This window comes from Thermobia domestica, chromosome 9, assembly GCF_964235325.1.
Source record: "Thermobia domestica chromosome 9, izTheDome1.hap1.1, whole genome shotgun sequence".
Classification (NCBI taxonomy): domain Eukaryota; kingdom Metazoa; phylum Arthropoda; class Insecta; order Zygentoma; family Lepismatidae; genus Thermobia; species Thermobia domestica.
In genome coordinates this window covers 70,668,315-70,696,248 of record NC_137462.1, presented here as the reverse complement: position 1 = coordinate 70,696,248, position 27,934 = coordinate 70,668,315, and the positions used below count along the sequence as shown (strand labels likewise).

The following is a 27,934-nucleotide window of genomic DNA, read 5'->3' as shown; positions in this document are numbered from 1 at the left end:
CCATTTCAAGGATACAGTGGACAGTATTCTGAAGGTTTAATTCAGAATTCACCTTAATTATCTTGGTAAAATTTTAGCTATTGATAGATGTATTAAATATCGTAATGAAATTGTCGACAAATTAATAAAAAAAATATAAAAATACACAACCATTTTGCTATAGTTGAAGATGTGTGTATTGCCTTGTCTCTGATTTCTTCACGAGGATGTGATGAACTTTTACCTATGTAAATCCTTCTTCAGAACTTTCACAACAGACCTGAATTTATAATTAGTTGACAGTGTTTACACATGAACTGTAGTGTTATTCCTTGACATCCGTGCTGAAAGCTCCCATGAATCTTTATCAAGACAAACAATAAAGAAGTGCAATCTCTTATATTTATGATCGTTAAGCAGCTGACATTTTAATAGGTGAAATCTATTGTGAATGTGAGAACGCGTGTGCTTAGTTCATGAAAAGGGTTTGTCCTTATAACGACTTTTTAATTTCTTGTGGGTTCAGTTCATCAGTGGGCGAACTGGCCTGATGGCTTGCTTATGGTCTAGGTCAGAGGGTGTGACAACTGGAATTGCAGTGGGGGCGGGGAAATTATAGTGGGTGTTGTTAGTATGTGTGTTTTTTTGTCGTTCATGTGTATGTAGTGTGGCCTTCAAAAATACCACGGGCAGTTGACTGTGAAACGGTTGCGGCTGCCGTGATGTGTTATACGATGCGATCTCTTCGCGAGTTGTTTTGTTGTGGGTTTTTTACATTTTCTTCCTGTGTGAGACTGTAAAAGGTATGCGTGGCTCTTTAATTGTTATGTAAATTGAGCGAATCGCACGAATCTGTTAGCAGGAAAGTGACAAACACTTTTTCATCTTATTTGTGAAGATCTCTTGAATTGGCGTTTATCTGCCGAAAAAGACTACACAGTAAGTGCTAAGTAACTGATCGTGAGTCCAAATAACAAATAAAATAAAAGGAAATATTGCTTTTCTGTTTGTTTCAGTGAAGGGTACGAATATCAAGTTTAGCTAGTGAGTTTATGAGGTATTTGTACTTACAAGCAAGTCACAGTGAAGTCAAGTGAAAATTGTGCTTGGATACTGTACTAGGTACCGGTATTACACTGTACGTGACTTTTGCTAGGTACTTGAGCATTGGTAGAAAACTAAACACAAAGCGTAAAGAATAGCGCAGGCGAAGAAAATCAAGACAAGATCCTATTCGGGCGCAAGTCCAACTTAATGAGAAAAGCAAGGTGACATGAGAGCTTATGTATGCTAGTGTAAACCTTCCGTATGTGTATGTCGTGAGTTTTAAGTTTTGGTGCCAAAAAAGAAGGAAAAAAACAGAGAGTGAGTCATTGCGAAAGACCAATTTCTCTCTTGTACGTATAGTAGTAGGAGCTGCTACCCTTCAAGTGTTGTTTGTTGTCTCGGAAGAACGAGCGCTGATTGAAAACGTGTGAGAGGAGCGTGTGTGTTTGATGACCAGTGTTCAGGAGGAAAGCCGGGGCTTGCCCAACCTAGGCTGTCCGTGCAAAAAGCTATTTTCGTTTCGACAACACTAGAGCAAGTGAAGTCAAGTTAGTTTAGTAGGTGCCAACAAAACTGGAAAGCTTAGCCAAAGCCCCTCCATTCCTTACAAAAGAAGAAGAATTGTGTCTATACTTGACGTACACATCATCATATAACGTATCGTTACTCCAAAAACCACATACTGTTATCTACATATCGTTTGATTTCGTGTTTTTCTGGTAACGTTTCCAAGTTCGTGCGTGTGTGTGTGTGTGGAATATCTGTACACTCATATTCAACAGTTGTTCATTTCAGCAAGTGGTTGTGGTTTGTCAGTGTGTGTGAGATTTTTCTTTCATAATAGACTCACGTGGACATTTTATTTTAGAAGTTTGCAGTCGAGAGTGTTTGTGCTTTTTCTTTAATAAGAGAAAAAGAAGCCTTACAGTTTTTTGTTTCTGTTTGTGGAGTTCAAAATGTCAAATCTTGGAATTTTGCCTCCGAGGAGCCCATCCAGAAGCCCACGACCAACGTATTCACCCACAATGGGCCCTAAAATGCAACAACACGGAGAATGGGAAAACTATTTGAGTAAGTTAATAATAATAATAATAATAATAATAATAATAATAATAATAATAATAATAATAATAATAATAATAATATAATATACTTTCGATAACACATGGAAATCGCATGTAGATTTATATTCAATATTTCCCATCGGAAATAAATTAAATACTATAAAATAAAACAAAAAGTCTGATTTTAAAGAAGTATGTTTTCGAAAATACAGACATGGAACTTTTTTTTTTTTTTAAAAAAAAAAGAACTATATAGTCACCATAAATGTTCTAAAATTTGCCGGGAAAAGGGGAGGAAAAGATCAGTTCTATTTAACCTTTTTTTTTTTTCTCGTGTACCCCTAGACACAGTTCGCCATCCAGTTGTGTACTCCCTGAAGCTATTTAAAAGAAATAAAATCGAAATTAATTTATTAAACTTAATACACATGTTCTGTTCATTAAAAAAAGGGGACAAATAAAGACTCAATTAAAAGACAATCAGTGTGCCAATCAAAAGACTATTTACAGAGGGATAAATTGCACATACGAAAAAAATTGACATGGGAAATTTCAAAACATATGGGAGACACCCAATTCTACTAAAGGAAATTTTCCACTCATCCTTCCTGACAGTAGCGTACCCAGGAATTTATTTCGGGGGGGGGGGGTACAAACTAAATATGAAGGTATTTTATATTAAAATTCCTAAAATTGCCCCTAAAATTAGGCAAAATTTTAAAAAAGTTGAAATTTCGGGGGGGTTCGGACCCCCAGGTCCCCCCTTGAGTACGTCCCTGCTTCCTGATAATTCGCACTCTGAGAACAATGTTAAAAATTCAGAAACTAAAAGTAACTTTAGAACTTACTACATGTATTTTTTTCCAACAATGATTATTCAATAAATATTGGAAATATGCTTATTTCAGGATTACGTACCCCCAGCGGTACGCGTATTACTGGTAGAAGAACACTGGATAACATGACCAGTTAAGTCTAAATATCAAACTGCTAATTTATTAACATTCCTAGGGTTGTTGATAGTTATGGGATGTTGTCACTCCTAGCAACAAAGGAAAACAGATGGATTTATGTGCATGAACTGACTGTTCAGTGGCGGCTATTGAGGGAAATCACACTGATAAAATTGTAAATTTTATCGCCACAAGCCAAAGGAAGAAAACTCACCTCATGTACTACTTTTTTTTTTTTTGTTTTTAATCGATGTGACTTCTCTCAAGAGCTATCCTTGTGACTCTGAAGAAAAGAACTAGAGATTTATAGGAGTAAAGATTACAATATTGGCAATCAAAACTTTTAAATTCTTAATTGACCAGAACAATTCATTGAGGATTCTAATCTCCAATATCAGGCCTTGTTTCCATTTTGTACTAATACATAATAACAAACTGAGCAAGGCTATGTGATAATATGTAAAAAAAAAAAAAAAAAAAAAAAAAAAAAAAAAAAAAAAAAAACAGTATCACGTAACAGTTTCAACACAGTAATTGTGTCTTCATCAGACTTCCACTCCTTCTGGCTGCTTGGGAGTTGGTCATCACTTATATAGTCTCCGGATATCAACTTTTAATTAGACTCCGCCCCTTCATTAAGCCACACAAGTGTTATTTTTTAATGAAGGGGCGGAGCCTAATTAAAAGTTGATCTCCGGAGACTATATAAGTGATGACCAACTCCCAAGCAGCCAGAAGGAGTGGAAGTCTAATGAAGACACAATTATTGTGTTGAAACTGTTACGTGATACTGTTTTTTTTTTTACATATTATCACATAGCCTTGCTCAGTTTGTTATTGTGTTCTAATCTCCAGTGGGAAAGTTCCCCCTTTCAACCAGAACCCTTAAAATACTGTATTTAGTAGTGCATATTGTATGCATTTTTCTTGCTGCCATGTATACTGTATACTGCGATTACAAAACATTCTAACTGCTTAATTTTTTTCACATGCAATATCCATTCAGTTTGCCTTATTTATGTAGAATGTAATATTTTTCATATTTAAGAAATATTCTCAGCTACATTTTTTTTACCATCTATCATGAATTTTGTGTATATGAAATAAAAAGAAATTTGATATTACAATCTACAATAAATAAAAATCTAGATATCGCACCTTCTCGAGAAAAGTGACACAAGTCAAAAAACCTAAAGGTCCAAGTTCGTATTCCTCACGAGAAAAATGACATAACTCATAACTTGTTTTAAAGTTATTTTATAATCACAATGGTATTTTCTTTTATGTGTAGAAGTGTTGTAAATATAGCTTTAAAATTATCCCAAAATCGGAGTGTATTAGAACAAAAATGACAAATTTCGTGTCATGCCACTTTTCTCGCGAGGAATACGAACTTGGACCTTTAGGTTTTTTGACTTGTGTCACTTTTCTCGAGAAGGTGTGATATATAAATAAATTTATATTTTCGTTCACACTTTTGAGCTCAGTATTAAAGTTAAACACGTGTACACCAAGCGAAGAAGTTTGGTTTCTATGGCCTAATATTATATCAATTAATATTGAAACGAGAAGTGGTATTAGAGAGATTAGAGTGGAAGTGGACTAGTTCCTTAATTGATTTCAGAAAACAGATACAACGCTTTATTTTTTTAATTTTTTATTTATTTATTTATTTATTTTTTGTATAAAATCTCGCTTCATCTCGTCCTCTGTTCGGGAAACATTTTATCCTGAGGTTCAGAGAGTTTAATTTACAAAATTAAAGCTGTAAACGGCTATTTTAGTTATGATGTTAGTGTGACATCATTTTTCACAAAATTCTTTATTATTCTTATTGTTATTCTTATTATATCATGTCTTTTTTTTTTTTTTTGAAATAGTAACCTTGTGGATAGCGTTTTAAATGTTCTCGAATTTTAGCTACCTCAATACATTTTATATATAGTTACAAGAAAGGATGGAAAATAAACCGGTTCTTGTGAAAACGCTCCGGACAAGTTCTTGGTAACTGAACTTGTTCAAATGCGGGTCAGAACCGTTTCTTTTTCCATCCAGAAATTTTTAAGTCAGGACTGCTGGCCCAAGGATTTGAATCCTCAATATGTGGGGGGATTTTATTTCTATTCTATATTATTTAAAATTACGCATCTCTTTGTTACGTTACAAAATTGCTTACTTCCTTCTTTCTAGAAATTGAAATATAAGGAAGTGTCAATGGTTCAAAGTGTGTCCCACGAAACGCGGGTGGGGCTTCACGAATTCCCTTTTGTAATACCACTTTTGTTAAATAAGTTCACTGTCTCACGATTCTGCATCTAGGCTAAGGGAGACAGTGATGAGATTGATAATAATGGTGGCATGCCGAAAATGGAAGGAAACGACAGAACCCCGAGAAAAAATCATACACACGGTGTTTGCCCACCGCAAAGCCCACTTGGCTGGAGCTAGGATCGAACCAGGGATATCACTCAGAAGAAGTAAGCCCTCTACCATTAAGCCACTGTGACCACACAAGCGAATGTCATAGTTTCGTGTGTGCTGTAGAATGAATGTTTAAATGTTATTTTAAGTAGAAATGCGTTTTTAAATGTGTGTACAAAATTTAAGAAAACTGAATTTTGCTCAATAAAACTCATCGGGCTGATTTTTTAAATTGGTTTTTCACAAACCTGCCCCCCATATATATATCTGGGCATTTAAAAAAATATTGCAATAGCTCTGAAATCCAAGGCACATTAGCTTACACCGGTAATCGAATCCAGATCTTCAGCGCCGAGGGTGCGTACCTTAATTATATAGCCATGAGGGAGTGTCTAGAAGATGGGTTTGCATCACAATGCTTAAGATAAACGATAAACTAATTAATTATTGTGATGTTTTCTTCCTAGAAAATATTGTTAAAAAAATGTATATACATTTTTTCAATTGGATAGATTGATGTAACTAGTATTGCTTCGTAGGTTTTCGTTTGAATAATAACAAATGCTTTTAACTTACTAATAAAATGGATAATAATAAAGTTGTGAGAAGCGTTAACCTCTGCTTACAATTCGCGAAAATATTGTCTCTTCAAATTAATAGATTTTGAGTCCTAGTTGGATTTCTGCCGTAAAACACAAGTAGGAAAAGTTCACGTAGGCAATTAAAAATTCTGTATGTATATGTGTGTGAATGTATGTAACGGAATTGAGAAGATAGGGGTTCATGTGCCAAGTAGGACGGCCGCTTTTTCCTTCGTACGGGGGCGGAGGAATCACGTGGAGACCAAATGGTGTGTTTGGTGGACTATATTTCTCCATCTATTTTTGTAGACGAACTGAAACGAAAATGGTACAGGAAGGAGCCAATATTTGTTATTATCTCTTTCTTTTTGTGCAGAAAGATGGTGTTCGTCATCAGGATGGCATGTTTCCCTCTTACCACTCCCAAATTTCTTCCGAGGTAAAATGACGTACATAAGTTTTTAACGTGTTAAGCAGGCCTTTCTTTCAACCAGATACGTTCATTGTCAAATTCAGACGGATGGAGAAAAATGAGTTTATAACACACACACACACACACACACACACACACACATATATATATATATATATATATATATATATATATATATATATATATATATATATATATATATATATATATATATATATATATATATATATATATATATATATATATATATATATCCTGTGGCGTACACAGAATTTTATCAAAGGGGTTCGATTCATACAATCTTATCCTTTCAATACAAGCTTGATTTTTGTGTTATATCCTTATACAATAAATGCTTATTTTTCTTTCTTTATTTATTTATTTTGCTACCGGCGATACTCTTCCACAGAATCTTAAGTTTTTAAATTTTAAAAAAAAAATCGTAGGAACAAAGATATTTTGAACATAGAGGTATGAACATTATCAACGTACAGTTATCATTTTACAACAAATATCGATCATCAATTGTGATGACTTACGACCAGTATCGCCAAGTTCAGAATAAGTTGCTATATTTAAAACTTTGCCACGTTTGTCTGCGATAAAATAATTTGTCTAGAACGAAATTATATTGTCACGAAATTGATGAGCATCCTTGCCTTTACCTGGAGTAAAAGTATATGTATGTATATTGTAATAAACTCCGATCAAGACAGTAGAGATCAGGGATTCCATATTCTTTTATAATGTGCAACCAACATTTATTACTGTACAGGCTTTATACAGAGTGTTTCAAAACAACACTGACATCGTTTGGGAGGTGATTCCTTACACCAAGATAAGACGAAAAGTATAGACCTACGTGGATGCACAAATGCTTCCTCTCGGAAATATAGGCTGCTGAAAACATGAAAAAAAAAAAAATGAACTTGAAAGGTCCATAGCTCCAAAACTATGAGTCCTACCGTAGTCGGATCAAGACTTCACTTAAGAACTAATATGTGTACTATCCAAAAATCCATGTTCCAGAATCCTAAGGTACTCACGAAACAATTTTATACAGATGGTTTGGCTACAGGCATATAATTTGAAGTACTCGAAAAATACCTCTATAAAAATTGTTGCGGAAGTACTGCAGGATTATGAAACATGGATATTTGGATAGGAAACATAATAGTTCCTAAATAAAGTCTTGACCCGGCTACGGTAGGTCCCACAGTATTGGAGCTATGGACCTTTAAACTTAATTGTTTTTCATGTTTTCGGTAGCCTATAACTCCGAAAGGAAGCCTTTGTACACCCAGGTTGGTCTATACTTTTTGTCTTATATTGGTGTCAGGAATCCCCTCCCAAACGTTGTCGGTGTTGTTTTGAAACACCCTATAGAAGCGAGGGAATTAGGCAAATTTTAAATGGGATATGAATCGCATCGTTGCCTCTGAAGATTTAACAGATTGAGTCCATTAAGGATTTTGGCCGAGATAATCAATGTAGCTATCTATTGCAAAAAGCAGAATTAAAAATTCACTGTTGTTCAAGAGTTATCGTTTGGAGTAACGGATAGTCGTCCTAACATTACAGTCTTATAAGTTCCACTGCCTGATCCTAATAAAGTATAAAGAAAAGGTAATTATTACAACATTAATAACGATAGAAATCCATATCGACAAAAACTTAAAGCACGATGGGAAATCCACTTCCCACGTATGTTGATAAGAATACTAAAAATTTAACAACAAATTTCACTGCGTTTATGAATCAACGTAGAATAGTATTGTGTAATCAACAATTCGTAAAATACAAGGAAAAGGTCAATGCCTTGATACTGCGTATTACACTACATTCTTGGGTAATACGTTGGGAATGGACCTTACAACTTTCCCTCGGTGAAGAACGAGCTGGATGTTGACTTTTAAGAAGCTGAAAGACAGCCAACTAATCAGTGGACCACAATAATTTAGAAATATTCGTTATTCAATATATTAGCATAGGACAAGCACAGTGCTGGATTTACGTATAAGCTAAACAAGCTTTAGCTTAGGACTCCTCTCACATGGGGGCCAAAAAAAAAAAAATAAATAAATTAAATAAAAACTGATTGTAATGTAATTTCCAAATAACAAGAAAAAGCAAATAAGATAAAACGCACATACAATAATGGTGTTTTGTATTGTTATATACTGGACTTTTATAAAGCAAGTAATAGGGTTCTATTTCTTAGCCCTACTTGTAATGAAAGCCCTGTTATCCAGCCACGGTTATAATGGAGCCTCCGTTTCCAAGCACTGCTTGTAATGGGCCAGTGGGCCCATGTTTCAATTTAGATATTCATTACGGTCCTTAAATTATCATATAGCATATATTCAAACCTAAAAATCGGCGATATTTTGTCGATGAAAAAGAAAGCTTGACGTATAAAGGACACCTTTCAACAACTTAGGGCCTCAACGAACCTAAATCCGTCACTGGATAGGCGTGCAGATGATAAAAAAGGAAAAGGAGGTCAAATAAGCATAGAATATTTCCGAAGATTCCTAGATGTGGATCCTCGATGGATCTGGTCTGGTGCAGAACAGGTCATTCCAGCTTTTATTATAAACAGGTTCCTGTGTTGTGTTGAATTTATTTCAGCTTACTATCTGGATTTACAGTATTTATTGCGGAGAGACAGGGATTGTTCCCTTGCCGAAAGAAATAATCATTGTGAAGTTGTTATCGAACTGATAATGTGTTGAGTATTGTTGCTAAATATTAGAGAATATATATATGCTTCTTGGAATCGAAGATCATGTAATTTTATTCATCATCATCATCATCATCATCACGTTCTGTCCAAAAGATTAACAATCAATAATTTATATGTAATATGATATTATTACCCTTGCAACATCGAGAAAAGAGAGAGAAGTTATTGCGATACTGGATACGATTTTTACTCTTTTAAGTTCATTATTTTTTACAAGCTGAGAAATTGAGATATCTTTCAATCTTGTGTAACGAAATTATTGTATGAATTATTTTTATTCTTATTGAACTAAAGCTTCAGTTAAATTTTATTTTTTAATATGTTTCTGTTTTTTAATATGCTTCTTAAATTCTTTGCGAAAAGCGAAATGTCTGTAAACGGGCAAAGTGGTGTGCTTACAGTGCAGTTCTGCGTATCTTGTTGATTTGATTTGTTATAGATTCCCAGAACTTGATAAGTATTTTAGTTCTGCATGATTGTATTTTCTCTCTTACTGTTTTATTTTTTCATTCGTTAATGTAATTAGTCGATATTACCGAAATTAATCGAGTTGTTTCATACTACAGTAAACCCACGTTAACACGAATTCCAAGGGACTGAAAAATCAAGAGTTCGTGTTAAAAGAATTCGTGTTAACCGGGGACCCAAATTTTATTATTCGAATACATTTTCTCCATACATACGCACTACAGTATACAGACTATGGATACCACTACAGTATATTATGTATGTCATAGAAAACACTAGAGATTGTATCGAAAAGAGACTGAGTAGTCTCGGTCTCGTCTCCGTTCCAAATTCGAGACGAGACCAAGCCTATTCCCTGTCTTGATACCAACCACAGAATTGTATCGAGACGAAACTGAGAGCTTCGGTCTCGTATCGATTTCGAAAAGCACTCCTTGGTCTCAAATTCGAGTTAAGATCGAGATCGAGACTAGTTTCGGTCTCGGTACCATCCTCTGAAAAGTGAAAACACTACAGTAAGTTTATTATCCTATCTTCGACGATTAAAAAAAAAATTTCCACGCAGAAAATCAAGGTCAAGTTATAAAATTGATAACTCCGCTAGCAGGGTGAGTACCGCTAGTAACGGAAAGGTATTTATGATTACTGTCACCAGTTTAAAGTTACAGGGGAGAGATGTTTTGTCTCGACCTGTCGCTAGCTCGTCTGCCAAGCACCTGCATGTTCAGCGCTTGACGGAGGACATAATCAACACCTCATAAGAGGAAAGATACCTGTTTCTGGTTTTTCTCTTATTTACAAGGCAATTTTCGTCTGTATAAATACTGTATGACAAAAACTGATCTGGAGTGAAATCTGAAATAAGAAAAATGATCTTAAAAAAAAAAAAAAGATTGAAAGTTCGTGATAATCAAAACCTTTACTGACTCAAGGGACAAAAATTTAGTTCGTAATTCGTGCTAACCGAAATTCGTGTTAACCGATAAAACTTCCTATAAGATAACGTACAGCGATGCCGGGACCGAAATTTTGTTCGTCCTAACCGAGTGTTCGGCTTAAGCGAGTTCGTGTTAACGAGGTTATACTGTATATGGAAGGAGAGAGTTAATTATGGAAGGTGAGAGTTTTATATATAATATGGTTGTCTAAAAAGTATTGAGGCTTGGAAAGTCAACGTTGAGAGTACATTTATTGTGATTTGAAACCAGCATCACGAAAGCACATATATACTATTTTATTCGATGAACTTTTGCCACTTTTCTGGCAACATCACAATCCCTTCGCTGTATAACTTCTGTGATTTCTACTCACAAAATTGACACGTGCCTTTCACAGGCTTCTTTTGAAAGTAAGTAAACACCATTCAAGGAGTTCTGCAGAGACGGAAACAAATGATCGCACGGTGTCAACTTCGGATGTTTTAAAACCTCCCATCCAAATGTTCTCAATTTTTGACGGCTCGTTAAACATACATGCAGTCTGACGTTGTCATCATGATGTACGACACACTCTCTGTTGATCAGTTCTGGCTGTTTCATTTTAATTGCTAAGTGCATTCGCGCTAACTATCGACACTACAGGTCTAAATCTCTCATTCTGCCCAGCGGCAGCAGCTTGTAATGCACGATGCCCTCCCAATCCGACCAAACGCACAACATACCTTCCTGTAGACCAGTGTGAGCTTTGTCACAGATTGTGAAGCTTCTCCTCACTGTGACACGATCTTTTTCGTATACTATTCTTGTAGGTTATCCACTTTTCTTTACTTGTAATAAACTATTTTAGTTCGTTACTTTTCAGTAGAAATTCCCAGATAGAAATTCGATTGAGTAAATGTTTTTGAATCAGATCATGTGGCACCCAAACGTCGAGCTTCTTTTTGTATCTTTCTTTCTCCAAATAGTTTAACACTGTTTGGTGATGAATGCCATTGGCGATTTCACGACGGCTTGCTTGCCGGTTTTGCTCGACTTTTGAAAGAATATCCCTACTTTTGGTGGTGTAATTGGTCGCATACTGCGAGGAGTATCTTGAAAAACCAAACCACTTGTCGTGACAGCCCAGACCGCTCCAACGCCATCTGTTAGCGACTGGCTAAACTACATCCACCCCAACGACTAACACGTTGTCAGCACGTTGCGTCGCTCGAACAGGCACATCAGTAGCTTAGCCGAAAATTGGGAAGCACCGGCTGAAAATCAAACCCGGGACTATTTGGACGTAAGTCCAACTCTAATCACTAGACTACAGTGTCCCGTCGAGGAACATCTTGGACGTCGAAATTTTCAGAATGAAAGAGACTGAACCGAACCATCTTTTGACTGTTGCTTTTGATAACGTATCTTGCCCATACACATCAAAAATTTCTGCATGGCCCTGTGCAGCATTTGCCCCTTACAGAAGAAAAATAGTGAAATGTAGCAGAGGTTTGCGGAAAATTGACTCATCTTCACGGTGCAATACCGTACACCTTGTTAATAATTATTCCAACGCTTTTTGCACATCTACTAGCCAATAGTTCTCAAATGACCTTGGATCTAATCCGTTGTGACTCATGTACCCTGAGATTTAAGACACTAACACTATCTTATGTGCAAATACTTTTTGGACTACCTGATGCGTATTTAAAGGTCATATCTCTACACTTCACTAGTAGGTGTAAAATTCCAGTGGTAGGCATTTTCTCTAAAACTCATCCAGTCTCACAAGACAGGGTATCCCGGTGTAACATGCCGATTTTGATAAAATTGCACAGAAAGAGAACATCGAAAAAGGAACGACACAGCCAACAAGTGCATTGAAAGAGTCAAATAGGGGCATTAAAATGGGGTCAAAATGAGATTATGTGGAATATAGCGAGAACGAGAAGAGATATCGGGAAAGGTGTCAAATGTACGAACTACTACCTATACTCGACGCAAGGCAATGAGGTTGAACATCCGGAGAAGGAACATCCGGAAATGGATCAATCACGTGTACAACATTGTCACAATGTGTTACGGAAATGAGTGGATAGCTTTGCAATAAGCAGGAAGAAAGAAGAAACGAAAGCACAAAATTCGTGTTTTTGCTAGTATATATGCAATATATGCAACCCACTGCGTAGTACTGTCTCGCTGGCTGTCTATACGAACGGAGTTTGCATTCTTATTCTGTGTTCTTCCAGTGTTCGTTCATTGAGATGAATCTGCGTCTCTTTCGCATACGGGTGACATGTACCCAAAGCAAAAACACGTATCTTCTGTTTTCGTTTCTTATTTCTTCCTACTCATTGCCAACCTCTTCACTCATTTCCGTAACACATTGTGACAATGTTGTATACATGATATGGTCCATTTCCGCATGTTCTCCTTTCTTCGCATGGGTCTGTTCTGCCTCATTGCCTTGCATCCATTATGGGTGGTATTTCATACATTTAACCTTTTCCGATATCTCTTCTCGTTCTCGCTATATTCCACATAATCTTATTTTGACTCCATTTTTATGCTCCTATCTGACCCTTTCAATACGCTTGTTGGCTGATAATATATATATATATATATATATATATATATATATATATTCGCTTATTTTTCGATGTTCTCTATGTCTGTGTAATCTCATCAAAATCGGTGTGTTACACCGGAGTACCCTGCCTTGTCAGTACTAGAAGGACAATAAGGAAGATCGAGATAGGATTTTGACATTCTGACGTTTATGTAGTCAAACCTCATACGCGTGAATACAATTGTTCAGAAGGAACAGAAATTCCAGAACCTTCCATTCGACTACGTCACGAAAAATTAAATATCATTTGCTCCAAACTTCATGCGAGCTCTTGAGTGAGATCAAGCCGTCTATCTCTGAACAGCGAAATGGAAAATTCGAACGTACCCTCGCGTGCAAACACGAAGCGAATATATTATCCTTTAAGCACGCGCGTTGGGGTATAACATACCCCACTGTTAGTCTTTCACAATGCATAGACACTTTTTTTTTTTTTAAAGAATTTAAACTGTCACTCGAGGTATTTGTCTATTGCTCTTTGTTAAGTGAGCTGATGCTGCCGAACGTTTCATACACGTTTCAGCAGAAATATTCTTTGTTTCAAATGGATGCGAATTGGGAACATCAGTGATCGAAGTGAGGCGGTATGGCATACCGCCTCTGATTTTTCAGTGATCGAGACATACCGTCACCGGAGAGTAGATGCTGAATACCTTTAATAAATCCATTTTTATACACAGTAATTGACGAATAGCTTTGCACGGAAAAGGATTTTATTTCTTATGTAGGAATAATTTCTAAGTTGACAACACCGACATTTTTTAAATCTTTTTCCTACGTTTTGTTTTTAAAATGAGATGTTTTCAAAGAAGTTCGTCTATTTTATATTTTGATGTGCCATATTGATTATTTCTTTCGTATTTATGTGTGTGTCTTAATTCATATAAATATCGTGTTTCGAGTATGGGCGGATTTAGGAGTTATCTGCTGTGGGGACAGATCTTCCGGGGATTTGGAATACCCTTCAGTCGAGTAAGGGTCCGAGAGTTTTCCCGCAGGAAATTGTTAATATAAAAACTCGGTTTTTCAGCATTTTCATGTATAGATCTCTATAAACTATAATACAACCTAAGGGGATATTTTAAATACTTTTTTCAAAAAAGTTGTTGGCGATGGATCGAAGTCTCTCCATGTCCCCTACTCCGGAACTAAAGAGAAGCTTTCCCGTGGTTTTCAGGCATTGTAAATAAAAATGTAATATTTTAGGCAATATTCCCTCACTGTATTTCAACATTTAGATAACCGGTATGTGGATTCAAAATCGTAATAAAACATACCCCCTCTGCTCCCCTCCCCCAGCTCGAACACTGGGGAACATAATGACTTTACACTAAAATATCATTAATTCGAAAGTTCCAATAAATCAATTGCAGTTGCAGCCCTGGGTTTATCAATATCATTAAAAATTAATATTTAAGTTACGCGATATTTATTATAAACCACTAATGTGCATCAACATACTGTTAAATTGTTACTGTCGCAGAAAAATCCTCATGAAGGTAAGAAAATTCTCTGATGTTGGCAAGCCTGTGTATAATATTAATTACGTATGATTATATTATGACTGTATTTGTAGTTTATAAATGACTTTCATTTTAGAAGAAATATCAAAAAATTTGTGAAATATGTGGGTAATGATTTTAAATGGGAAGTCCATATATACGTGTCAGATTTCATATTTCTACCCTTAATAGATTCAAAGATATGGACATTTTATTATAATAACGACCACCTCTGTATCCCTCCCTTCTTCGTCGAATTTCCAGGAAGTCTTCTTTAGTGGTTTACGCCACAAGTCGTATACCCTGTCTAAGTTTCAAGTTTTTAGCTTAAGCATTGGACTATCCCTTCTCGAGATTGAATTACGTCATTGGTGTAAAAATTCTGTCGTTCTTTGCTGTAAAGTATCCTATTCAATTATATAAAAGATGATTAGAACCATGTATTCATTAGAGTATTTGTGGGATATGAATTACACAGTATGATTTTGGAATAAATTTATCATGAGTGATGTCCTCGTATAAATATCTGACATCGCGGAATGTTTGTAGTTGTTTGTAGCCTCACATAAACCAATTAATGCTAGTTAAGAAGTTAGTGGAACGTAATTAATCCAGCCTGAAGATGGCTCACATTGATGAGAGAGAGAGAGAAGTGGGACATTTTGTTACGTATGACTTCACTAGCACTTTCGATTTCTTTTTGCTTTTCTTTTTCTGAGACTTCTACGTAGGAACATACAACATATGTTACGCAACTCACATTGAGCCACTTGGCAAAAGCTTTTGAGATTAGGTGTCCTGAAAATAGACAGCGAATTCGGTTTCTGGTGTGTTGGAAGATAGTCAATAGCACCCTGGTGGAGATGAAGGTCGAACTGTAATTGTAGGTTCAAATTCTGTAATTTCTTATTGTTTTAAAAATATTCGTGATCTAGTAATTAACAGTATTTCCTATCAGTCCGTCTGGCCAGTGACTTCGAAATACTCATCGGGCTAACTTCAAAGAATACTCGCTGTAAAATTTTATTCTTTTAAATTGTGGAACAATATATTCTCTAAAGTAACATTAAAATCATTGAAGAGATTGAGAAATTATTTATTTTTTTAATAATAGAAACTTCTTTTAAAGGAAAGTATTTATTTTCGGCCTGATATGTAATAATTCTATATATTTAAAAAAAAAAATCAGCTGATCCAGTTGGTGAACACTTCTATCGTAATTTTACGATGATCACAATATATCTTTCTTATTTATTTATTTATTCAACACAACTGGCTCTAGATCCAGTTACAATGTTGTTCCTTAGAAATACATTTACCCACAGTTATATATACAAGATTATACATTTATACATTTTCATAATCACATATATGTTTAAGTCTACTCTTATATACTGTCTCTGACATTCCAAAAACATCTATAGTATATATCCTTTCAATTGCATTGTAGGAAGCACTCATCCTCCATATAAGAGACAAGAAATGTTAATCTAAACGGACTCTAAGTTAATTAACAACATAATTTTACTTTTTCGTATTTGGTAACTCATGGCATGGAAACGATCCAGTCAATGTGAGAACAACTCAGACACCTTCCATATAGTGGTTACAAAATCGATCCGGAAGTGGGTATAGAAAAGGCAGAGTACGTACTAATTAGCGCAAACATACTCATGCAGCCAACGAAAATGATATAACAAAATCAATGATAATATGAAAAGGAGGTAAATAAAGTTAGGTGTTCTTGTAATCCAGCTCTCCTAAAGACGAAATGATGTGGTAGGAAACTTCCTACGCTGTAAGGGCTGATTTTGCGTGATGGTTAGCGCACCCACCAAGTGCGCTACTAAATTGAAGGCCCGCAACGTAGTTCGGAACTCAGAGTAATAGTACATCATATGTCCTTCATAAGTAATATGTGAGTAATTAGAGTATTTTAAAGAGTATAATTTAAATATTTCTACTCAATACAAGACCCTTTATCGTCTGACTGCGTCGAAAGATATTTAATAATAATAATTCTTCCTATTGTGATGTCTGGATGCAAATGTTGAGCGCTATCTAATTTTTTTTCTCTCTCTGGAAAATGGGAAAGATTAAGCACTGAGGAATTCTATTCATAATTGAATATACTACTATTGCATCCCGGTGGGAGTTTGTATAGTTGGGATCTCTTGTTAAGGAATAGACCAACGTTTCGTACAAGTAGTTAGTTTTGATCCTTAGCAAATTCCTCCATTGATTTCTTTTTACCTGTTAGAATAAATTATTTTTCTACTCACGTGCAAATAAATAGGTCGATAATTTGCAGTGACCAACTTTCGCATTCATACACTACACTACAACAGGTAGAAATTATTTGTTGCTAGGGATGTGTATATTCTTAAAACAAAGCATTTAAAAGATATTCGAAACAACAAGTAGCAGTACCACATGTCCACCACGTAAAGGAGTTTGGTTTGTATTGTGTGATATTTTCTCAAATATTGAAACCGGAAGCAGCTAATTTTTGCAACTTCTGGTTTAACAGACAGATTAGAGCAGAAATGGAATGTATTGTTGGGACGCCTAAGTGATTACATAAAACCATTCATCGTTATTTATTACTATTTTCTATTCTGTGGTGAGATCACCGTTGAAACCAGAGGTGTTTTTTTTTTAACCACTTCATGTTTAAGAGAGAACAGACTGAAGATGTAGTATATTCTTGGAAAACTTAATTGATTGCAGAAAACCATGTCGTGCTATCTGTTACCGTTTTCACTCTATACTGATCAACTTTAAAATCGGAAGTGGTTGATTTCTACTACTTCCGGTCTTACTAGAATGGAGATTAAATGTATACTTGGAACATACTTAATCGATTGCAGGAAATCGCTTCTCACTATCTATTACCGTTTGTGTTGTATAGTAATTAACGTAAAAACCGAAAGTGATTTAGTTCTGCTACCACTTCCTCTTTGGATATCGGCTCCATCAACGAAATTGGTTCCTAACTTTTGATCCTTTACACCTTGAATTTGATGATGATCCATTAATTCGTTCTTGAGATTTTTTTTTTTTTTTTTTTTGTATTCTTGACCAACGGCAGCGTTGCCAGACTCTCAGCTCGGAATTATTCCAAAACCTGATCGAAATTATGCTAGATTCGGTCAAATTATGCTAGATCCTCATAATTACTAATTCAGGAGTTTTAAAAGAAAATAAAACAAAGTTGAGATACGATAACGTAACTTAATATACGCAGAGCGCAAGAATGCGTGGATAGAACTCAAACTTCACGCACCAAAGTTTTAATTCAACTAAACTAGCGCAGTCGTTACCAGACTCAATGGCGTATATATCGTATAAACGAATGCAAAGTGTTTGTTTACATATTTTGAAAGAAAATTACCTCGCAGCATAAGCGGACTTGCGAATTGTCTGCTGGAAGGCAAATTTTTGGTCGGTCTCGGACCTTTCATTTCAGGAAGAAAGATGGTCATGAAGTCAGAAATAAAGATAATGAAGTTGTCAAAAAGTTGGGGGGAGAATGGCCCCCATAGCTCCGACCATGTCTCGCAGTTAAAGGATTAAAAAACCCTGGGTGAAGCCACACACACACACACACACACACACACACACACACACACACACACACACAAAAAAAAAAAAAACGTTTCTAACTTACTTCGTAAAATAAGACTGCCTGTATGGTTTACCGACTGTATGAATCAATGGGAAAGGATACATTTCTTCCGTTCTTTTTCCTCCCACGACACACTTCTCTCTCATCTCCACGTTTTACGGCTTTTTGATAAACTTGCTGAAATTATGCTAAATTTGGGCAGGATGGTAAAAGCAAGATGCTAGATGCTAAAGACATGCAAATTATCTGGCAAATCATTATGCTAGATCTGGCAACGCTGACCGACGGACACACAGGATAAACTCACACTATAAATAAGTTTTGGTATATCAAGTAATTAAAAATAAAATCAGCGTAGAAATGGAAGAATGAACAAGGTTACACAACATGGAACTTCATGCAACATTAGCGGTGTCTCAGTGGCCAAGCGCTCATCTCTGGTATGTGGAGTCCTTGGTTCGATGCTAGTTCGTGTTATGTGAACTTTGTGGTGGATAAACGGTATGTGCGTTGGTTTTCTTTGGGGTTCTCCTGTTTCCTCCTACTTTTTTTTCGTTCCACCATTTCATTCATTATTCTATCCTTACCATCTTTCTTAGCTTTGGTGCGTAATCGTGGAACATTAAACAAGAAATTTCAGTTTGGGCATTGCTGAATATACAGTATATTCGTTATTATATACCTGCTGTGGTTCTCAACCCATGTTAAAGTATTCGATTCCGAATATTCTTCCTGAAGGTTAGTTTTAGCTCGTTCAACTGATGTAGCTAGTTAAGGGTACGTAAGACGGGTAATTTTGTCTTTTTATTAAAAAAAAAAAAATGAAGAAGTGCTATTTGATAATAGTGAACTCAAATTAATGGATACTTCAGTTCGAACTCAGATATCTCTGCTTTGTAGACTAATTTTAGACTCTGAGAGCACAGAGGCTTAGTTATAGATTGGTCACCTTTTATTTGAAGGGTTCCGTGTTCGATCTTCTGCCACGCGAGTTTGTGATGGACAACATTGTGTTCGTGGACTATCTCACGGTTCTCCCATTTCCTCCCAAATTCCCATTCCATTAATTCATTTCACAATCATTAACGTTTATTAATCACCTGTTGCCTTTAGCCTATAGGGCACGAACGTGAAACGTAAATCTAGAAGTTAAAATTCATTTTTAATTGAAACTATGAATATAGCTTAGAGTGGAGATTGTGGCCCGAAACTTCGGAAGCAATTCTTGGATATCAGTAAGGTTGGTTGCTTTCAGTTACCTCGAAAGTAATATACTGTTTCTTATCGTACTTACACATATATTGATTCGTACTACGTTTATATGTTTGTTTGCTTCGATTTTTTTAAAAAAATATCATTATTACGAAACTTTGTAACTGACACACAATCATAGTCATACGTCTTGCGAATAAAATCAGAAAAATAAACGCACTGCTGAACAAGATTGCACTTATTTAATATAAAAACACATTTACACGTGACGTTTCGATCTTCTAGCCAAGATCAAGAGTGTACGTCTGATGAGGATCTTGGCTTGAAGATCGAAACGTCACGTGTAAATGTATGTTTTATATTAAATAAGTGCAGTCTTGTTCAGCAGTGTGTTTATTTTTCTGAAACTTTGTAATAGTGCAAAATTCTCCGAAAGAGAGTGAGAGGAAGATCTGTAAACATTCACTGAACCTGTCACAGGTGGAATTCTGTAATTGGCATACATACTGTATTCACATGTAATTACATTGTGTTCGCATGAACTGTCTAGTACACTGTTGTTGGACCGTCGGCTAAATCTGACGTGTAATTGCTACATACACTTCTCCATTAAAAAAAAAAAAAAAAAAAAAAAAACTAATTGCATTTAAATGAATATGCTTGTCATAAAAGCTTCGTAACTAATTTCGTTTCTACTTTACCGGCCAGAGGAAATAGTTACATAATGTGCGTTTGTGTATAATATAGAGACTGTAGGTGCATGTGGCGAAGTTGGTTGAATATACGGAGGCGAATCGTAAATGGTTAGTTCCACACATCAAATTCCAAGGTGAACTAGATAGTGAAAGACTCCTACAGTACTGATGGTTGGCTTGTCGAGGGCGGAGGAATGTAAAAGAAGACATATGATACTATATACGCTTGCAAAGATTTATCTTTCCCTGTGTTACAAATAAGGAAAACAAATAGTCGTTGACAGTATCATGTGCAAACATCTTAATATCCAAATTGGATTAATTTTAAACAACAAATTGAGAGACTCCAGCTTGAGAAAAACATTGCATAGCTTCCAAAAATAAAAATATACAATAAATAAATTAATAAATACACTGCTAGACATTTAAAAGACATACACCAGGAGGACACCCAAGGTTTCATGCTTTGTAGGTCTTGTCGTGTCATAACCACTCTGAGTGCCTATGGTGGGCCCATGCGCCACTGTGGTGTCTGGAATCCTTACTAAACTGACGCAGCGCCGTTACATGTTTCACAGCTATATCGTTATATATGTGTCGTATCTTAACCGTTCCGGAGATATGAAAAACGTGAATAAGGGTCGTTATACTGCTTAAAATGACGAATTTGTAAGAAATTTTGAAAATAATTGTTTCTTTTCTTTCCTTCAATAACATTACAGCAATAGTTTTCCGAAGGGATCCCAAATCAAATTCTGCATGCTAAAATAGACAGTGAATTGTATACCGTTATCACAATTTTAATCTAAACGAGGCGAGCTTTCTAATACAGAACTATGGTTGCCCACCACAATTGCTACCAAAAGGAAAAATCACGTTTTTACACACGATAGTATCAGTAGTTGGCGGCCACCATTTTACCATGTGCTCTGCCTCTTACATTTTAACCAGTAATTTACTTACCAGAAGGTTCTCCTAGCCGACCATCTGTATACTAATAAAATTTCCTTTTTAAAATGTGGGAATCGAGTACATAAAAATATTGGGGAATCGAACACAGTTTATTTTTGATATGAGATTTGATCCTCCTGTCCTCACCTTAGGATATGCGTTTTTCAAAGTAATATGATAAAAACCCAATTCGAGGTAGGTACTAACAGTGTTAGAAAATTTATTTATAAATGGTTCAGCCGTTTTCCCGTAATGATATATATATATATATATATATATATATATATATATATATATATATATATATATATATATATATATATATATGAATGGATGGAGATAAACATGCGTTTGGTGAATCGCATGGCATATTGGCTAACTATTGTCTCAGAAAATAATGCTGATAAATACAACAGCATTCTCTGAGCAATTGCTTTATATTTGGATAACTTTCTCTCTATTGGTCGAACTGTTGTTATCGTAGTAGATCAAGTTACACTCTTTAGTTCTTATTTGCTTAATGATTTTGACTAAATACAAGTATATCAAAGAGTTTTGATTCATGAACGTATATTATATAGAAATTTCGAACATAAGGAAAATGTGTCGGTTACTCGTATTTTATGTAGGCGTATAGTAAGTGGCTCAAGATTTACAATCGAAATGAAGCAATATAAAACGTGGACCTGCAGGTTTTAAAGTGGATTAGGATTTAGACTTCTGGGCTTTCGGCATCTATGGCCATTTAGCCATATGTCACATATGAGGGATGACGTCCGGGGAAAGGGAAGGAAGAGACCTAGGGCCTATACGTTGGGTACCACCCTGGCATTTGCCTGGTATGAATGAGGAAAACTCAGGAAAACCTCATTCAGGATGGCTCACCTGAAAAAGCTTTTTACACTTTTTCGACCGGTTCCCCCGCACCAGGAATCAAACCCGGGACCGCTCGCACCGAAGGCGAGAGCGTTAGTGACTACGTTACGCGGGTCACCGGTTTTAAAGTGGAATCCGAACCACTGTAATGCAACAAAAAATCTCAAGGCTCACATACTAGCTATGAAACCTGGGACCAAAAGCGTATGCGCTACCCACTAAATCATCAGGGAGGGCTGCTTAACAGTTAGTATCCCTGAGTTTGGTATAGAACACCTGGGGTCGATCCCGATGGCAGTATATGTATTTCGGATTCACAGTGTGTCTTCCAGGCTTGGTACTGGAAAGGAATGTTCAATTCAAAAAATAAATAAATAAATATATATATTTTTTTAAAATCTAAAATTGTAGCAATGAGTTCATGTCTTGTTCGTACTTCTGAAGAAACCTTTAGCTTTATAATGATTTTAATTTAAAAAGCAATGTGTGGGAAAATATTGTAACACAGTATGGACTTCGTGAGACAAGATGATAGGCTATCTAACGTGACTAAAATTGGTAATTCATATGCGTTGTTACGTGACAGATTGCTTTGAAAAAGTCAGAAATATGGAAACTCATTTCGTTGACGTTTCCATCTTACACGCAAAGACCTCGATGAATGATAATTACGAAGAGAGCCAAGACTAATATTTGTTCTTGTAGTAGGTTGTATAATGAGAGTTATGGCTGTCGTCCAAGATTATCGTCCACTGCCTTGTCTGTTCGGAAAAAGTTGCTATTTAAAGGTGTTGATTGGTGTGTGACCTCGACTTCATTTATCATTGGCAGAGATTTCTACTGCAGTAGGACATTTCCTATAAGCTTCCGCTATTCTTTCGAGGTTTATTTTCTTATGTAAGAAAAAGTATATTCGTAATCAACTTTTATAAATGTGGCATGTAATTTAATGATTAACAAATATATGCTGGTAGAAACCCATTTAAGAATACTCAGTAGGAATTCACGGGGGCGGCCAAAAGTTGATACGAAAGAAGGTGATGGGATTTACAGTGGTCCAGTTGTAGAGCACGTGCCTGTAGTGTAAGGATTATCTGGTTCGATCACAAGCCTTGCAAATTTTCTCAGAGTTCTCCGTTTTCTCCCACATTAACATTCCACCCATTCTTTCACAATTATTCATTTTCATAAGTTATCCTCTCCAATATTTTTGTAACAAGATGGTGCTAAGTGATAATAATTGAAATATGGCGCCCACAGTACATCCGGAACGTACTAGCCTTAATAATACGTGTAAGCATCACGAGCAAGCACGCAAACAGCTATCCGAGCAGTAGGCCGATCGCACAAATGCTGAAAATCTCTCTAAGGCACAGTATTCCATTGTAACTGTATATTTCGGCGTACCAGTGATGTTCATTGCCGGAGTCCCACCATGTCTTACATGCGCTCTGTAGAGTACAGATATGTAGAACTAGTATGTTATGATGGAAAACATATACCAAATACCAGAACCCACTCGGTTGCCCTAATGGTGTGTGGACGTGCGTTATCGTGCTAGGTGATTTCTCGCAAGGAGCCCTGAATAAAGACCAGAGGCAAGCGGAGTGTGTATCTTATTGCCCCTATATTAGAGTGCGAGTTGTAGATCCTATGTGACGAGTGCGAACAGGCAATGGATTTTCCCGCTCGTGTGTTCGTCTGGCCGAGAACTGCCAATGTGGCCGAGAAATACTCAGCTAGCATCGCTGAAATATTCACCTCGCTACTACAGTCTCTTTCAACACAACGAAAAATATTTTTGGCATAGATCAGATGTCGGGAGTAGTCGTGTGAGAAAAACACAGGAACGTAGACTTGCTTCCAACAATCAGTTGTTTAGAAGTTCGGTGTTTACATAGGGGACCATGCTAGCTGGCTGTCTTGTCAGTTACTGCCACCCAAACGATCCTTATTTCCATGAGCTCCCCGGCGTGTAGTAAGATATGAGAGGCATTCAGCCTCTCATCATGTACAGCATAAGGTGAACTAGTGACACGTGACAGTCATTTGTTATTTTGCCAGTTCCACTATGCTGCCACGCTGGTTGCATAATAGGCGTCGTCCTGCCATTACAAATAAAACTGTGACCTACACTAACTACACTCATCATGTTGTTGGACGACCTCTAAAAACACTATACCCTCTATAGATACACACATGTTTGACGTGAATGTAGTTCGAATTAATGAATATAGGGAATTCCTATAAATGCATTTCCGTCAGTATAGGAGTTGTACATAAAGTTTTTCCAATTGAAGTACGATGCATTTATTGTCATTATAAATCACAATCGATAATTGTCACTATTGCCATTGAAACGAAAATATTAGGGTAGTTTGTAATATTATTAAAATGTACTTTCAGGGTGGCTATAAAGTGTGAAACCAAGTATCAAAACTTATGACGAGCCCATTGTCGTATGTAGAGCATCCACAATATAACTACCACCATCCTCAACACAATTTTTGAAACTTACCACCATGTTTCTTCGAATTGTCTTCAGCATCTGAGTAACCAGAGCAGTAAATCGTAAAGTTTCATACAATACAATACCTCTCTCACATTTCATACTTCATGGGGTTATAGTCGTATGATTATGGTGTCCATTTCTCAGCCTCTTCCCCCAGTGCAGTATCTGGGAAACATGGCGCCCAATCAGTGAAGTGTTCCGCTTAGTTAGGGAGAATTTAATAAAAATTACGTGCAATCTGAACGCTCGAACATTATGTTTGAGATGTGCAAGTAGTTATAGCAAACTGCTCTCTGACAACCAGTTGTCCTGATTATATGTACAGTACGTTGAATTCGTTCCTCTTTTCCTTAGAAAAGACCCCTAGTTTCAAAATAAGTAGACGATTTTCAGAGAACAAGCCTTTGTTGAGTTTCCCTTACTACCTGGAGCGCTTCATGTAAATTGTACTACTTTTCTCCCAAACTTTATATACCATCCTGTAGAGACAGCAGTGTTAAATCTAACTCAATTGTTCATACTTTACTTTGAATAGATAACTTAAGACAGTATCTTGTAAATATGTAGCCTGCCACAAGAATTTCGCCCTGTAGACTATGGATAATTTACCTGAAAAGAGACAAGTTGCCTAATGATTAACAAACTATTCATATATATTCTGAATTTCACTACAGGTTGTATGATATATATGGGGATATTCAAATATGTTGTGAATACGTAAAAGCGTGGGGTAACTTACAGTTTGACCTGTGTATATGAATGTACCTAAGGATATTCGGAGAACCGTTGGTTATATTTCGATGTAGTTTTCACTAATTGAATAAACTATTCGCAAGGAGGGTTCTTACGTGTAAAATACAATTTTTGATAATTAACAATAAAAGTACTCAAGTAATTCCAGCAGCACCTGTCCTAAAAATTGCGTCAACCAAATAATCAACAAAATAAGGTGGGTTGCATGTAACCAAGGAGTTAAGAACATTTTTATCACCGTAAAATTGTTGTTCATTATAGTAAATATATATAGTGCGTTTCATAAGTACTGGGACTACTTCGAAATAATGTACTGAACGATGTCAGGAAAATGTATTACCACGTTAGTGTTCTACGTACAGCCCTTCCCGCACCTCATACTTGAGCGATCAGTCGGAGGTTCTGGAACACCCAAAGAAAATCGTCCACTGGAATGTTGTTTAGCACTTGCGTCACATTCGTTTGAATGGATACAAGATTCTCAAAACGCCCCCCCCCCTTTGAGGGCAGATTTTTAGGGAAGAGAATGAATTTCGTTGGGGCCCAATCGGGTGAATATGAGGGTGTTCAAGGACCTAAACTTCTTCCAGAAACTGTGTTACGGACTATGGCCGAAAATGACAATGCACCAGTTCATAAATTTTATTGTGCGTCAGTTTTTGGCCAGTTGATTTTTGGACGATTTTTTTAAAACTACTCAAGCAGTTCAGATTTTGTAAGTAAACATTTCATTAATAATCCTATAATATTGCGTAAATCGCTTCCATGAAAATGTCCACCAGGAGTATTTAAGTATTTGAGATTTTTCTCTCTCTCCTTTTCTCAGAAACGTCTTATAAGTTTATTCATACTTCCCAAGAAAATATTTTATTAGTAGCTCTGTCATAACATAAGTTATTGTAAGGAATTGGAGCGAAAAGTTTAGTTCGGTGGTCCATTCATATCAATGATAGTAGCATACAGCCATAAAAAGCATTAGAAAATGTTCATCGTCTTGAAATATTTGGAATTCCAAGAAGGAATTGGAAATAGTAAACTTGTTGCTTTCCCTCAAGGGCCCAACTCTTTCCTCGTATGACGCGGGGACTGGGGTAACGCTCCTATCTACGAGACGGCCCTAGTTACGGGAATTGAAATAATATGTAATTCACGAAAGTTATTTTTGCGAGTGTTTGTACGTATGTATTTAAATACCCCAAGAGAATTTGAATCCAGTGAATTTTTTTTAGAAATTCCATTACCAACCAGTGATTACGCAGCAGCTTATAATTACGATCAAAATAAAGTATGTGCAATAGTTACTTCCCCTATTTCCATTGAGAAACATGTTTGTGTGCAATATGTTGCTCTTATTTTTCGAGGGATCAAAAGTTTCGGCTCGTAAGTTCTTAACCTCTTTGTGTATTGCATTGGAGAGTTTTATGGATGCCAAATAACGTAAATACCCCTTACTATAATATAGAATGATTCTTCGAGTAGAATGAATGACGTCTGAAGGTGAAAATGACACAATGTTTAAAAAATCAAAACTCCCAAGGAAACGTGAAAAGGACGTAATCTGTTCCTCTGGTTGATTGAGTCACGTTTTCTCTGTTTCTTATCTTCTCAAGTTGTTTTGTTCCTTCGTGTTTAGTCGTCCGTTCGGATACTTGCTGATGTCACCGCAATTTCCGACTCGTCATTTCCCGGATTAAGCATCTAACCAACCCCCTTGATTTTCGTTGCTTCCAGCTTCTGTGTGGTGTGGTGTGGTGACAGAAACAAAAGTACTTAGTAGCTGTTCTTTCAACAATTCTGTGTACCAGTTCGTGAATGTGGTGTTTGTAATAACCTAATCAGTATTGAAACTTTTGTAATATACGATTTAAACAAATTTATATTAGACATGGAGACAGAAAGACTTCGTAGATATAGTGATAATTGCGACTCTTTTGATTCTGAAGGTGCTTTCATCTCTGTGGACAGAGATTTAAATATTGGTAAGTGTTACTAAATTCTTCTATTGCACCCAATTATTACCAATTTCGTTACTTAACTACACATACGGGAAGAATAGTTTTTTATGGGAGGTATTTGAACCCCGTCTCTCTTAGGATACAATTTTCATTGAATGTGAAATGATAAAATATCGTAAGATATTTTTTTGGGTATAAATTTGTGACCTCCCGATCCACTTAGGATGCGTATTTTGATCAAATTGACATCATGAAAGCCCAACAACAGGTAGATAGTGTGTATATATATATATATATATATATATATATATATATATATATATATATATATATATATATATATATATATATATATATATATATATATATATATATATATATATATATATATATATATATATATATATATATATATATATATACAGAGACTCACTTTAATATTCGGCCACCACATAATGTGGAACTTTCTTGTGCCTTCTTCGATGCAAGAAAAATGTTGTAATACCTAGTTGAATACCCTTTATTGCGTATTACCTTCTTCAAGTGATTTTGCATATTTCCAGTTATTTTTGCTGTATATTCAGGAGTAATATTAGCCCATTATTCTGTTAA

At 35.9% G+C, this 27,934-nt stretch overlaps 1 protein-coding gene across 7 annotated transcripts in view; it reads left to right on the top strand.

Moving 5' to 3' along the window:
* Positions 1-27,934, top strand: part of Pax (paxillin) — a 327,249-nt gene that overhangs the window by 196,276 nt on the left and 103,039 nt on the right. Inside the window, exon 1 of one of the 7 annotated variants that reach the window (XM_081771292.1) lies at positions 446-2,097. The exons of 4 other annotated variants lie outside the window; for them this stretch is intronic. In XM_081771292.1, the coding sequence (XP_081627418.1) occupies positions 1,983-2,097 (115 nt within the window). In that variant the 5' untranslated portion in view covers positions 446-1,982. Of the gene's footprint in view, positions 1-445; positions 2,098-27,117; positions 27,347-27,934 lie in introns of those variants that run through there. 2 more of the 7 variants (XM_081771297.1, XM_081771293.1) reach the window with 2 other exon arrangements.